The 14,556-nt window shown below is 43.0% G+C and overlaps 1 protein-coding gene and 1 long non-coding RNA gene across 3 annotated transcripts; one reads left to right on the top strand and one right to left on the bottom strand.

Annotated features, from left to right (window-relative positions):
- Positions 1–235: 235 nt before the first annotated feature.
- On the bottom strand, positions 236–1,778 carry LOC121196832. The gene is made up of 2 exons (XR_005896199.1): positions 1,626–1,778; positions 236–852 (listed from the first exon to the last, which is right to left on the bottom strand). It is a non-coding gene; the product is annotated as an uncharacterized LOC121196832 (long non-coding RNA).
- A 3,047-nt stretch (positions 1,779–4,825) lies between these two features.
- iars2 (isoleucyl-tRNA synthetase 2, mitochondrial) lies at positions 4,826–14,340 on the top strand. Of its 2 annotated transcripts, XM_041060232.1 has the most exons (24): positions 4,826–5,228; positions 5,629–5,751; positions 5,939–6,092; positions 6,178–6,326; positions 6,566–6,615; positions 6,716–6,825; positions 6,912–6,999; positions 7,646–7,761; positions 7,864–8,033; positions 8,432–8,522; positions 8,665–8,816; positions 9,037–9,197; positions 9,305–9,407; positions 9,952–10,045; positions 10,866–10,946; positions 11,716–11,824; positions 12,107–12,209; positions 12,356–12,478; positions 12,570–12,701; positions 12,823–12,929; positions 13,021–13,166; positions 13,290–13,480; positions 13,644–13,788; positions 14,050–14,340. In XM_041060232.1, exons 1-24 carry the CDS (start codon positions 4,962–4,964, stop codon positions 14,193–14,195), a joined length of 3,111 nt encoding a protein of 1,036 aa, XP_040916166.1. In that variant the 5' UTR covers positions 4,826–4,961; the 3' UTR covers positions 14,196–14,340. The 2 variants fall into 2 exon arrangements, with proteins under 2 accessions (XP_040916166.1, XP_040916167.1); XM_041060233.1 differs by lacking the exon at positions 10,866–10,946.
- The last annotated feature ends 216 nt before the right edge of the window (positions 14,341–14,556 follow it).

Below are 14,556 nucleotides of genomic sequence, written 5' to 3'. Positions count from 1 at the left end.
TGCAAACGACACACTGGTTTTATTCAGTTAAACCTTTTGTATATGCCTTTGCACTGTAGCAGTTTGTTTGAGGTTTTAATGACTCAGGAAATCACTTGTCAGGAAGTGAAACAATTGCAGATTAACTTTCACTGCACATTTAGCTTCCACATTTACAGAAGACGATTGGGGCCCGCATGTGGGGCCACACTCACTCACGCAGAAAAGGGAAGAAACAAAAAAAAGTCAGTCCATCTCAATTTAGAACTTTATTGAACTTACAAAATGCAAAATTCCTGATCTAAAAGCACAATCATGTTTACATTAGTCACATTTTTCCCAGCTGTTTGAAACAAAAAACTTTAAACTTGTTTACAATGACTTTAAGGTCTGAAGCCTGAATCAAGTATCCATAATATGATTTCTTTTAAGGAGCACAGGTAGCACGAATTACATGTTAAAAATATATAGAAGACACCTAAACCAAGAGACGGGTGTTGAAGCTGAATTTTAATGTAGTCCATGAAAGGCCCCTGCAAGAAGTGGCTATAACGACTAAGAGCATCAAGGCGTGTCCTCGGTTGTTGAACTGCACGTCCCAACGGCAGTGTGCGCTCCTTCCAAAACAAATTCCTCAGGGTGAGTAAAAAAAAAAAAAAAAATCTTTGAAAGAACTTTGATTAACTCCGTGCCTCCAACCTTCACGACGGTGTATAGTGTGGAGAGCCATCAGTCCGGTTACTGGGACCAACGAACGTGGAGCACAGAAGCCAGAGCCAGCGGGAGCAGCAGCATGAGGTAGGCGGTCCTCTCGGAGCTGGCGTGGTTCGTCGCGTTTGTGGCCGTCGCGTTTTTGTCAGACGCCCAGGCCATCTGCAACACAGGACCACACATCATTTCCTCTTACACATACAAGGGAGTTCATGCGGGACGGTGGCCGTAGCACATTTGGTATAATGAGAAACGTAAACTATGCCTATAAATCTTTTAAGGAAACTTTCGCGCACATGCGTAACTTTTATAGGGCGCAGCCGTGATGCCAGATATGGTCATTCACCAGCAGACAGTGGGTGAAACTGTTGCCAAATACATGACCCAAAAAAATAATAAATAAAAATTAAATTAAAATAAATCCACCGACTTATAAATTGTTTAACATTTTTCTCAACCCATAATGCACATCATAAGTCTTCAACTTATGAAAAAATTCTTAAGGGGTCTCAGTGACGCCTTAAGAACGTGGCGCTCAACATTCAGGAATAGAGTTTCTTACTTACGGAATAATTTACTTATACCATCAAAGCTTCTTCTAAAACCTAATATAAAAAAATGAGGGTTGGTTGTTCTTGAAAATCCAAATATATTCCCAGATGAAATTAAAAACAAACCTTTTAATCTCATCTCAACTTCTTTACGATACAAGCAACTGAATCGCATTTTAAAGTTTTTTTCTTTTTTTTTTTTTTTTTTAAAGCAGCCTAGAATGAAAGAAATGTTTTTTAAAATATCTACAGACTTAATACATACCACTCATTTACAGCCAAAACATCCTTTAATTGGAAATGAAGGCCACCCGTGACACTGGATCTTGTTAGGAAGTCTACCGAGATTAGTAAACCCTTAAAAGTTCTAAAAGTTATACTAACCTCTAATGACAGATGGAAAACCAGAAGCAGAAGTCCAAGGGAAGCGATACCCAGCTTATTCATCTTTGCGTCTTGCTGCTCCGCTCACGTCCAGTGGTTCAGAGAAGTGATGAATGAAAGGAGAAAGGCTGCAGAGTGTTTTTTATATCCCCGGTGACATCATCAGCCCAGTCAGTACCACCTGCTGCTGCAGCCTACATGATGAGACATTCAGGTGCTGTTGGAAATACCCCCCATCATTTACATTTCTGTATGCACACATCTGGGCTAGTGTTGTGTGGCATATAAAGGTGTTAGTGTGAAACTCTCACATTAGGTTGTTGTTGACTCTAAACAGCACCTAATCACAAGATACCTCGGAGGAAAATAACTTTAAAAAAAACAGAAAACTTTATTTAAAAATTCGTATAAACTATATGTAAATGTTAGATACATCCCACTAAACATTAGACGTCTGATGGACGTGCAGATCGTGTCTATATTGCGTCCATCGGTCCATGACCAGTTCTGGACATTTACAGGACGTGCAAACTAGGTCCGATAATTGGACGTCTAACCACGACCCCACTTGGATGTCAATATGCAGATCAACATTTGAACGTCGGACTAGGTAACTTTTTTGGACGTCACGTGGACGTCTAAGACAGGTGCAGGAAATTGGCATTATTAATGAATGTAATTTTTTTAATGACAAATATCAACATTGTTGTTATCAACATGAGTAATGAATACGATTATAGATTATTTGTGATCAAACATTATTTGTTAGTAATTATTTATTTATTATTTGTTTATGTTTTTATTCATATTTTTATTTGGAAATGCAACTTGTTGGAAATTAGGCTTCAGAAAATAATTTCATGGTACATAGGAGCCTTGATTTTATAACTCTTATGAGTTCAACCAGTTAACGCCACTCCGATTGGATGAGGCAGCATGTCGTCATGAGCCAACCAGTAAACGGCACCCTGATTGGCCGAGGCAACACGCCAAGCTTTTGGCGCGATTCTTTAAATTTCATCACCGTCCCTCCGCCTCTGGTTTCATCTCTGTGGAAGCAAGTGGCCGTTCGGCTCTGTTCAGCGTACACCAAAACCACCGTTTTCCCACTAAGTTGCAAGTAAGTTGGTCATGTTTGATCATTTTATGTTCATTTATGTATTTATAGTGTTAGCTGTTCTAGCTTTGTTGTTTAACTACCTAAAACTGCTGTGGCTACAATTAGCATTGCATGTCATCGTATCAGCTAACGTTAGCTAAACATTGGCCATAGTTTAACCCTCCTGTTGTCGAAGACAACAGGAGGGTTAAATGGAATTGGAATTACTTTTGGAAACGACTGTGCCTAAAAATATTCACGTTAGCTGAAGCATTAACGTGAACAAGCATTGTTAAGTCGCTAAGTCACTGCTCACTAACCAGAGCTAGACTGATAGCTAGCTTAAGCTAAATACGCTAAGCTAGCGAAAAGAACAAGCTGTAAACTTTATATCTAGCGGCTCTCTCATGGCAGGGAATATGCTTTTTACATGCTAGCGAGCCACGAAGATATAGGCAGGTGGTGATGTAGCTGTATTATTCCAGTATTGGTAGTGGATGCACAGGTAACATATTTTTGCTTACAAATATGGGGATTTGGTGTACGCGTGCTGTCTTTAAAGGTTAAAAGTAATATTTAAAGTTCATAAGTTAAAAGTTATAAAAATGTAAAATGTGTATTTTCTTTTGGTTCATGGAACTTGTATCAGAGTGAGTGTTCTGTACTTTTCTTAGTTTTTGGAAACGGCGACATAGTGATTGCTCTTTCTGTTAATGATCCAATTCGCATCTTTGCCGCTCTGCTCCGTTTCTTCAGTCAGTAAGTTAGGTAACATAGAGATGGGCTCGTAAAGTTGAATGTGGTTGCACACATTTCAGCCAGGGAACGTACAGTCTGTAAGTATTGTGTGCATGCAGTTTTCAAAGTGGTATGTTTATTGTGTTGTATTGTTAGCATTGTTTAGTGGAGTTTGTTTGCTAGCCGCATTACATTTTGCGAAATGTCCTGTTATTTGTGTATTTATGTAGTCACCGTATTTTTGCGTTAGGGTACGCGTGGTGAGAGCAGTACAGTATGAGTGCAGACTGCCTTTACATATTTCTAATTATTTGTCTTTTTCTGCTCGTGCAGTTGGATTTATGAAATTTGATGACACAGAGGACAGAGGATGAAGCAAAGGACCGCAAAGAAGTGGAGGTGGAGGATGCACAGCAGTCACCCAGGACTGATTATCCATTGTGGAGAATGTTGTCACAGCTTTTGTGCATTGTCTTCTGTATTCAGAATAATTCTGGTTGGATTTTACCTCAAAACACATTGTTTAGCAGTTTTTATTGTTTAAATTTTCTGTTGTTGTATATGTATCTTTATTTGTTGTGATACAGACCCAAGCAAGGTGGGCTGTGTAATTTATTTAATAGTTTTTATATTTATTTATTTATTTATTTGTATTTTTCTATTACTGGTAGTTATTGGCTATCACTTTAATTTAGTTTCGGCAGATAATCAAAAGTAAAGCATGTTGGCTTCAACTGATGAACACTGAAGCAATGTCCACATGCAAGCCATGAAATTCATGTTCCTTGTCTTACTGCTAGTTGGCAGGAAATTCAACAGAAGTCAAAAGCTTTATTATTGACATGCTTGTGCCAGTGATTGACAAAAATAAAAATGGAAATAAATAAGTGGGGATTGAATTGTGATTTATTGTAAACCTCTGTGTATAACTGTAGTCCCACGTGTTTCCAAAAGGTGGAGGACCCGTTTCATGTACCAGTTAATTTTCCTGTAGCTTCGTTGGCTCGGCAGCAGGTTTAAACTGGAAATGCATTACGCCTTTGTATGCATTTCCAGTTGTCACCTGCTGCTGAGACAAATGAAGCTATAGGAAAATGAATTGGAACAGTGTGCCAATACTGGTATTGACAAATAAGGGAGCGTTATTATATTAATATTCATACCAGTGTACTTTATACCGGTATCTATAACCCTCATGCATAATAATATTCTTGTTTATATCACTGTTAATGTAAATATTACAAATGCATAAACAGCGCACCCCAGCGACTGTTTGCACGACATTACAGTTAAAACGTCAGTGATTGCATTGCTGTGACCCCACTGGGTTTCCGTAGTTGTCCGTTCTTTTATTTCTTCCGGAATGAACACGGTACTCCTGGAAGGGCGGAATACAGCCGCACGGTAACTGCACATTGTTACAATAAAGAAACAATCGCAAAGTTATTTTTTTGTGGTTTTACTTCAGTTTTGTGGTCACCGAGCTGACTCACCTCTCCATGCTGCTGTGCCGGGTTTCGGCAGTAAGTCATGCGCTAGCGAGATGGGGACGGAGGTCACACCGGGGAGACGGCCTCCTCCTCCGCGCTCTCTCCTTCAGCTCCAGCCGCTGTCGTGGTGTCAGTTCAGGAGAAGGCAGCGCTCAGCCCTCAGAGACAGGTTCTGCTCAGGCACTGTACCGAGACACAGTTCTCCTTCCCCGGACTGAGTTCCCAGCTAAATTGACCGGACAGAAGCTGCTGGACCGAGAAGTCGAAATACAGCAGGTGAGACAACCAACAGAGGCTGCCGAGCCTCCACTCAAAATCTCTCAAGTTAAGTTTTCCTTGCTTGCTGACAGCTAGTCAGACATGTTAGCTCATGACCTAACATTTTCTACATTTCTTTAGAATCCAGCTTTTAATTCGGCTTTATTCACATATGGCAGGTGGCTCTTATATTGAAGAGAATCAGACATGAAGCTAGACTATGCAGACTGGAAATAATGACTATCACTTAAGTGGCTTATCACATCTTCTGGGTGTCTTTGGTCTGTGTGTGTGCATGTTTATATTTTCATAACAGATAAATTAAGGAGTGAGAGCTGTTACAGACATCTCCTTCATTATGATGTTTTGTTTTTGCAGTATCAAAAATATAAAACCTCTCCTCCTCTGTGTGTTGCAGGAGTGTGGATTTGCAGATTTGTACTCCTGGCAGAGACAGAGGAAGGCCAAGAAGGAGTTCTGCCTTCATGATGGACCTCCGTATGCCAATGGAGACCCTCATGTAGGACATGCACTCAATAAGGTGATATATTTATAGCGATCTTTTCTTATTTCAGGTATTTTCTCTTGACTTTTAATACGGGTGCTGCTGACAGCTGCAACATGATGTGATTTCTCTTGTAAAAGTGAAAGCTTTCTGGCAGCACTGACTGCTCAAACGCTGGCAAAGTAATTATTCAGTTCATCTAATTGTATCTTGTTTGATACAGATCCTGAAGGACATCCGTAACCGATTTGAGATGTTGAGGGGGCGACAGGTCCACTACATCCCGGGCTGGGACTGCCATGGCCTGCCCATCGAGCTGAAGGCTCTCGGAGAGCTGGGGAGCAGCGGCCTCACTCCACTACAGATCAGACAGAAAGGTTAGAAAGGACAGATAGGTGCCCAAACATGAGCCCAGTTAGATTTGCGACTGCTGCTCTAATGTTTTGTTTCTATCTCATCCAGCGCGGGACTTTGCGAAGGGGGCCATAGCTCGTCAGAAAGCTGCTTTCCAGCGCTGGGGGGTGATGGCTGACTGGGACCAGTGCTACTACACTTTTGATGGAGCCTACGAGGCAGCTCAGCTGAAAGTCTTCCAGGAAATGCACAGCAAGGTAGACAATAATAAACTGTACAGCCAGTGCTTTTTGCCATGGTTCATGCCCAGATTTAAAATGTTCAGTAGTTATTAGCCTTAATAGTAACATCACCAGTGACAATCTAAAACCAACAGGAAACTACGGTAGTAACCAAAGAAATGGAACTGAAACTGACTTTCGCCTCTCAGTGGTTATTGGTAGATTTCACCAGACTGTTTGATATAATATTCTTTTCCCACTGTGTTTTTCTTCAGGGGCTCATTTACCAGGACTACAAGCCGATCTTTTGGTCTCCGTCATCAAGGTACTGAGTTGATATGCTTATCACATTTGAATTTCTCTAGTCTATATCAACGTTTAATAACTTCTTGTAAGCTTTGATCCTGTCTCTGTGCCATGTCTAGAACGGCCCTAGCAGAGGCAGAGTTGGAGTACAACCCTGAACATGTGAGCAGAGCCATTTATGCCACGTTTCCCCTGATCACACTTCCACCCAAGATAGCTTCAGAAAAAGGTAACACAGACACACACACGTACAGGTAATTCAGAGCTTTAAGGGCAGTCTCTTATTTGTGTGTGGGTGCATGTGTGCCTCGGCAGGTCTGGAAGGTGTCTTTGTGTTGGTGTGGACCACCCAGCCTTGGACCATTCCTGCGAACGAGGCCGTATGCTACATGCCCAATGCCCAGTAAGTACCTACATGTAAAAACTACATTTACACATTGGCTGTTTTGGGACATCTCAAACTCTAATCTTAACCTAAGCTGTGCTTTGTCAGGCTTAGGTAAACACTGATGTGCCTCAGCTGTCCTCAGCTCTCAGACTCCACTGTCCCCCTGTAGGCCTGCAGCTTATTGTCATCATCATAGATTAATCTGCCAATTATTGTCTCAATTATTGTTTTTTTTTATATATTATGAAATGTCAGGAATTAATGTAAAATAAATACTTTAAATGTCTTTTATTATCACAAAAGACCAGGAAAAACATCAAATGTTTGTGTTTGAGAAGCTGTGTATTTTTTTCATCTTAAAATTGATTCAAAACAATTAATCAGTTACTTGAATAGTCGCATCACATTTACTGATGTGCCACACATGACCACACATCAGTGGTATTGATGGGCTTGTTTTTGGCTACCCTGGCTTGTTTTTCTGTCCCAAAGAGGATGTTGCAGCATTTCCTCTTTCTCCTCTGGTTGCTGCTGCAGTACATTTGTATTGAGGATTAATAGGAGCTGAGAAATAGCTGAGGGACTTTGCCCCTTTTTAAAAATAAAACCTTTGATCACAGTGGAAGAAAAGCCCCCCCTCTTCTTGTTTTGTGCCATGTAGGTACTCAGTGGTGAAGAGGGCGGACAACTCACAGCTACTCCTGGTGGCCACTGAGCGCACAGCCAGCACGGCAGCACTGCTGGGCACAGAGCTGGAGACCGTAGGCACCTTCACAGGTAATGTCTCATTAACACATACAGTCACACAGCAGAGTTTATGGCGTGTCTTGTCAGTTTCAAACGTAACCATGCAACCGTCCCCTGTCTCTCTCCTCCAAGGCTCCCAACTTGAAGGTGGGATCTGCAAACACCCCACAATTCCTGACAAGGAAGTGCCACTATTGCCAGCCAATCATGTGACTATGGCAAAAGGAACAGGATTGGTCCACACAGCACCAGCTCACGGCATGGAGGATTACAGTGTGGCCTCACAGTTTAAACTGTCTGTGGTATGTTCTGTTTTTTTAAAAAACTCCACCTCTCAGGAATTAGGGAAAGCTTGACCATTCATACAACTGGTTTTTTTTTATAGTTTACAGACAGATATATTGGGTCAGATTTAGTCCTGAAATGATTCACTGGTCAACAGAAAAGTTGTCAACAACAATTTTGTCAATCAGTTAATTGTTTCAATAATTTTTTGAGGAAGAAACAAAACCTTTCTTGGTTCCAGATTTGCTGCATTTCTCAGTTTATTATAAATTGTTTTTTAAACCTAAGATTCAGCTTAATCAAAGAAAGATGACTTGGGACCTCTGTGTGATGTTTTTTCGGTTGTACATATTTTGGTATAATTATGCTGCTGATACACTGTATGTCGTGGTTGAATGTTTTGCTTCTGCCTCAGGAGTGTATTGTGGATGAGGATGGCAAGTTCACGGAAGCAGCCGGCCCTGAGCTACAGTATCTGTCAGTGATGACAGAAGGCACTGATAAAGGTACAGACTAATATAAGAAAGAGAATGTAGCGCTCTCTCATAGCCTGTGTGTGTGTGTGGTGTTTGTTTTTTTTTTCAGATTGTCTGTGTGTGTTTTCTCTTTCATGCATGTATCTGTGAATCACCTGGCTGCCTCTGTTAGTGATCTCCATGCTGAAGGAGTGTGGGGCTCTGGTGAAAGAGGAGCAGTGTGTCCACAGCTACCCATACGACTGGAGGACAAAGCAGCCTGTTGTCATCAGGCCCAGTAAGCAGTGGTTCATCAACACAGCATCACTCAAAGACAAAGCCAAGGTAAGACAGACAGCCATATTATTGCCAGACTGTTTTTTTTTTTATTGAGTTCCTGTTAGCCATGAGAAAAAAGAAGTCTGTTCCTGGTGCACAGACAGGAGAGCTTTGTAATTTTCCAGGAGATAATGTGGTATATGCTTCCAGGAAGGTTCTTGCTTCACATTTACAGTTTGTTTCCAAAGACAATAAAGTCTGTGTGTGTGTGTGTGTGTTTTTCCAGGAGGCACTGCAGAAGGTGCGTGTTTTGCCAGACTCGGCGAAGGGCAGCCTGCTGGCCATGCTGGACAGACGGACGTACTGGTGCATCTCCAGACAGCGAAGCTGGGGCGTCCCAATCCCCGTCTTCTACCACAGAGAGACCGGAGAGGCTCTCATCAACAAGTAAACCAATACACAGCACACATGCAGGCAAACAGGCTCGGACGCATATTTGAATGCACACACATCCACTGTTTTTTTTTTTTTCTTCCTGTCTCCGGTGTCTGCAGATACACAGTGTCCCACATAGCAACGCTCTTCAAAGAAAAGGGCAGCGACTGTTGGTGGGAGCTTCCCACTGAGACTCTGCTGCCACCAGAGGTCCTGAAGAAGGTGAGTATACGTGTGTCAGTGTGTGTTGAGGTGTTTGAACCAGTGTCAGTTTCCAGTCCACTGGTTGCTGCACATTGTGATGAACTGATCTCACCACAGTGTTTAGCCATTTAAATGCTGCTGTCACTGGACCTTATCAGCAGCTGTTTAAAAGGGTTAAAATGAACGAAAGGATTAAAGCTGCATTAATCAATGAATCACTTTATATGTTAATAATGAATCAAATGGCCACGTGTAACGTTAAAGAGTTTGCTCACTGTCACAAACTCACTTTGAGCTCATGAGTTTGGTTTAATGACACATTCAGTGAATGATAAAGTCCTGCAGAAAGAGACAAACAGTCGCTAAAGACAGATATTCTGGTCAGAGTGAATGCTGGGAATTATACAGGGTGAGAATGTCAGGGCTGGGGATGTGTTTTAGAATTCTTCTGCCCCTAGTGGTCAAAAATCAACCAATGTAGCTCTAAGTAATCCATCATCCAAACTCTGATCTGTGTGTTGAGTAATTAATAAACCGTTCACTTGTGTTTTGTCTCTGTCAGAGTAAAGCCGGTCCAGTGACTGACTACATTCGTGGAGAGGACGTGCTGGACATCTGGTTTGACAGTGGAGCATCATGGGCTGCTGTTCTAGAAGGTACAGCTGACACCTCTTCAGTCTGTCCTGTTCATACTAATAATCCTCCCCAGCTGCAAATGTTTTCTTCTCCAATTTTCATCATCTAAAAGAAAGTGACTACTTTGATGTAAGATTGTGCATTTATATTTTATATTGTACACTGTTGTGGTAAAGCTGCTCCTTCACACTCCTCCCTCTCCTGTGACATTCATCAGGGATGTTCTGAGAGTAGCAGCAGTTAAGTCTCCAGCTCTGTTCCATGACAGCCAGCTTTCCAAACGCCTTTAATCGGGTCTCCTTTAATTAGTTTTATTGGAGAGAAAGCTACTTAAAGCCACCGTGCATAGTCCACCGTATCAGTTAAGTTGCTTTGCGTAGTGTATTGTAAGCAGAAGCAGTAGCTTGCTGACCACAGACCTGGATTAGAAGCCAGTGCAGTCTCAGCAAACCAGGGTCACCGTGCTACGTGTTTTCACCTCAGCAGCAGTCGAGCTGCACTGTGATCACTCTGGTGATCCCTTAACTTTTAAGTTTACTTTGGTTTATGAGCAAAAACCTGCAAAACTCATGATTTTCCCACCAAGCCTCTGTGCTTTGTGCTTAGTGTTACTTCATGTCAGGCTAAACCGAGATGGTGAACAGCTTACCTGCTGCTAGCATTTAGCTCAAAGCCCCTCTGTGCCTGTGTGTACGGCCTCGCAGGGCCGCATGGCTGTCGACTGTTATTCCAAGTCATGGTGTTGTAGATAGACATCAGGCAGATAGACATGATACCAAATGTCTTGCCAAAGCAGACATATTTTGCATTGTCTGTATTTGGTTGTGTTTTCATTTCCAGAGGAGATGGAGGGAGATTCTGAGGAGCCTGAGTCACGCCTCAGCTGGCTCCCCGCCTCGCTACGCAAACCTCTGGTCACAGGTTATTTGACCATCCGCCTGCTGTGGATGACACAGCAGCGTTACATCGTCTTACCTGTCGTTTACTCCTGTTGTCTCACTCTACTCTTCCTTCCTCTTTTTGCTTTCAAATGGTCTTGGACATGCTGTAATCATGAGTTGGGAATGACACAGCACCTCTCCTGCATCTGGTTATTAAAAATCAGGCGTTCTGTTCCAGTTCAGCAAATTAAATCCAAAAGCATTTGAATGTGGTTTGAGGAGTATTTAAGAATACCAATCAATGGAAGTAAGGAGATATAAAGGAACTCCTCAATGCAGCATGGCCTTCAGCCCACCCTCTGCCTCTCCTTCTCTCCCTCCTTTGCATGCAGGATTTAAACAGAGCGTCTGGCTTTGAAGAACACGGTGGGAGTTTGGTTCTTTTTTTTTTTTCCAGGGATGGCCCAAAGTCTTCCTCTCTGCTTTTATGTTTTCTCAGGTTGAAAACTGTTTATGTCTGTGATGCCATGGCTGCAACACCTGTCTGTTTGAAGGGCTGCCTATAGGAAACCTATAACCATCCTAGATCATTTGGACACAGCATGTTTGTTGAGCCTCGAGCAGCAGTTACCTTTCAGCGCACACCATAAGCTGTAGCAGTTTCCCCTCTAACACTGGCTCGTCTCTCTTATCTTTTCTAGATGTTCTTCACAAATGCTAACCATTTGTTTTACCAAATAGTTTATTTGTGTGGTGTATTATTGACTTATTTCTTTTTTGTTTGCCTCGTTTGCCACCTCCTCCTCCAGAGTCTGACTCCAGGGCAGATGCGTACGTGGAGGGAAAGGACCAGATTGGAGGCTGGTTTCAGTCGTCACTGCTCACCAGTGTCGCCGTCAGGAACAAGGCACCTTACAAGTGAGTAAGGCTGATTAGAAATGCTTGTGTATATGTACTGTGAATATTTGTATCACAGTCATGGAAAAAAAAACCTACAACAGTGTAATGTACTTACACTTATTATTCACAAGTAAATCAGTTCAGAGTTAATGAATTAGCTTTAGTGACAATTTAATGTAACTTATTTTATTTAATAAACAAACAAGACACAGAAATAATAATTAAAAGTGTTTTTAAATGTATTTGCCATAAGTGAACTAATGATATATGAATCATGAATGTATGTATGTATGTATGCAGGTCTCTGGTGGTCCATGGCTTTGCTGTCAGTGAGAAGGGAGAGAAGATGTCCAAGTCTCTGGGCAATGTTGTGGATCCTGATGTAGTCATTAATGGAGGGAAGGTGAGCTGATGAAATGAAATAACATGTTTTAGGCTTTTGATAAAGTCTCCGTTACTTTGCAGAAATGTGCAGCAGGAGTGTTGAGGCTCGTCCTCCCTGTCACTGACAACCTTCCTTTTTCTCTCCGTGTCTTTTGTCTTTCTCAGGACCCAGCTATGCCAGCCTACGGGGCGGACGTGCTGCGTTGGTGGGTGGCAGAGTCAAACATCTTCACTGAGGTCCAGATCGGGCCCACTGCACTCAACTCAGCCAGGGACAGCATCAACAAGGTACCACTGCAGTGGAACATAACCTTTCGTGTGGATTTTTTTCTGAGCGTGTTTACTCACTGTTTTCTGTCCCTCTGTGTTTCTCTCCCAGTTAAGGAACACTCTGAAGTTCCTGCTCGGCAACCTGCGCGGCTTCGATCCACTGTCTCAGGCCGTGGACTCCAAACAGATGCACTACATTGATCAGTACATGCTGCACCTGCTCCGTGAATACAGTATGAAGGTGTGTATGAGAGCAGGGCAGTGTAGCTTATTATTCTGCGTCCAAACGTTTTGAGCTCAAGCGAGTGTAGCAGCGAAAGCCACTGAAGTCTGCGTGTGCGTGTGCGTGTCTGCATTTGCAGGTTACAGACGCCTACAGTGAGTTCGATGCCGGCAGGGTCATCCGTGTCCTCCAAGCCTTCATCGCCAGAGACCTCTCCAGTTTTTACTTCAGCATCATCAAAGACAGGTAAAAGTTTTCCCCCCGACATGAAAACCACTCCTGGTTTCGGCTGTGCTTGTGTGCCGCCTCTTTAACCTCTGACCTGTCTTTAAATCAGGTTGTACTGTGATGCGGAGGACTCGCTGGGCAGGAGATCATGTCAGACCGTTTTAGAGGAAGTTCTGGACGGAGTTACCAGATCCATAGCTCCCATCCTGCCACATCTGGCTGAAGAGGTCTATCTGCATGCACCGGGACATGACAGTATGTGCCTGTTGCCTTGTGTTGTGTGACTTTTGCAGTGACCCCTGCGTTGCTGCACTATCCATGTAGATGTGTTGCATTTGCTTTCTAACAGAAGTATTGGCAAACTGTGTGTTTCTGCAGAAGGGGAGGCGTTATTCAAGAGCGGCTGGATAAAAAGCAGTTCTGTGTGGCGGCGACCAGGACTGGAGGAGGCAGTGGAAGGAGCGTGTGCCATCAGGGACTCCTTCCTGTCCTCCATTCCGGGCAAGAACGCCGCAGGGTACGACCTCACTATTGCCATTGAGCCTGGTTTGCTGTTTGAACTGATGGAGGTAAGTTTAATCTCGGCTCTAAAACATTTTATATAGGTGTGAATACAGACTTCCAGTACTATAATATTATCATACACAGAACATGTATATGTACATATTATTATTTTGTAAGTCCATTTAAATGGACAATACAAACCTATACCCTCCCTGACCTCACTTCCAGTCTCTCCAAGAGGACCCTACGTCCACTTCCTCCCAGCTGGCTGAGCTGATGATGGCAGCGCGCGTCAACCTGACCAGTGAGCTGCCCCGCGACCTGCCCCCAGACGTCCTACAGAAACACGGCACCTTCCTCATCAACCTGGAGGGTGAGGAACGTCGGCACTAATGTTAATCAACCAGAATTAGAGTCAGTGTGATAATCAGCCTTTCTCAGCTGTCAGACACAGGTCTAACTGATAACACTGCCAGCTTCACTGGCCTTTTAAGCACAGCTGAACATACTGAAAATATCAGCCATGTTTTAAACAGTAATAATTACTCTTATTTACAACCTTATTTTTTTTTTTTAAATCGTTGGATATTACTCCCCCTTCATGCTCCGTATGTGTGTCTACCTGTCCTGTCAGGTGGTGTTATCCGTGAGGACAGTGCCTACAGTATAGCAGTGGTGCCCACCTCTGCCGCCCGGTGCCCACGGTGCCGACGCTACACTGCTGAGTCAGCGGACTGCCTGTGCCCGCGCTGCCAGACCGTCGTTTCACAGGTTCGCTGACAGGGCCAGACACTCTCACCTTAATGAGCAGACAACATCACACCAGTGCTACTTCATCTCGCTGCTTTTGGTTTTTACTCTTCCTGTCACCATCAGGTTGAGAAGTTAAAAAAAAAAAGTGACTCCAAATCAGATTCCGCCTCAGTCAAGAGTTTTCCTAATTGTTAACGAGAAGGGAAAACTGGTTTGGCACAGGGTTAGGCAGTGTGAGAGAGTGCACTGATAGCAGATAACCAAACATACTGTTTCTAAATGTGCTTCAGGCTTTACCTCTTTTTATTTATCCATCTCACACACTTTGTTAAAAACAGCATGTGGGAACTGGCAGTCCAAATCCAAAATATTCGGGTCAGTCCCAGTC

The sequence above is a fragment of the Toxotes jaculatrix genome, chromosome 17 (assembly GCF_017976425.1).
Source record: "Toxotes jaculatrix isolate fToxJac2 chromosome 17, fToxJac2.pri, whole genome shotgun sequence".
Taxonomy (NCBI): domain Eukaryota; kingdom Metazoa; phylum Chordata; class Actinopteri; family Toxotidae; genus Toxotes; species Toxotes jaculatrix.
The sequence above is the reverse complement of the archived record's forward strand: the minus strand, read 5'-3'. Positions and strand labels throughout refer to the sequence as shown.

Bases quoted from the DNA above. Each gene is read 5' to 3' on its own strand.
- iars2 (XM_041060232.1), top strand. From the start codon at position 4,962: ATGCTGCTGTGCCGGGTTTCGGCAGTAAGTCATGCGCTAGCGAGATGG. The intron at 11,825-12,106 runs GTGAGTAAGGCT...GTATGTATGCAG, and splicing joins AGGAACAAGGCACCTTACAA to GTCTCTGGTGGTCCATGGCT. The intron at 12,702-12,822 runs GTGTGTATGAGA...CTGCATTTGCAG, and splicing joins TCCGTGAATACAGTATGAAG to GTTACAGACGCCTACAGTGA.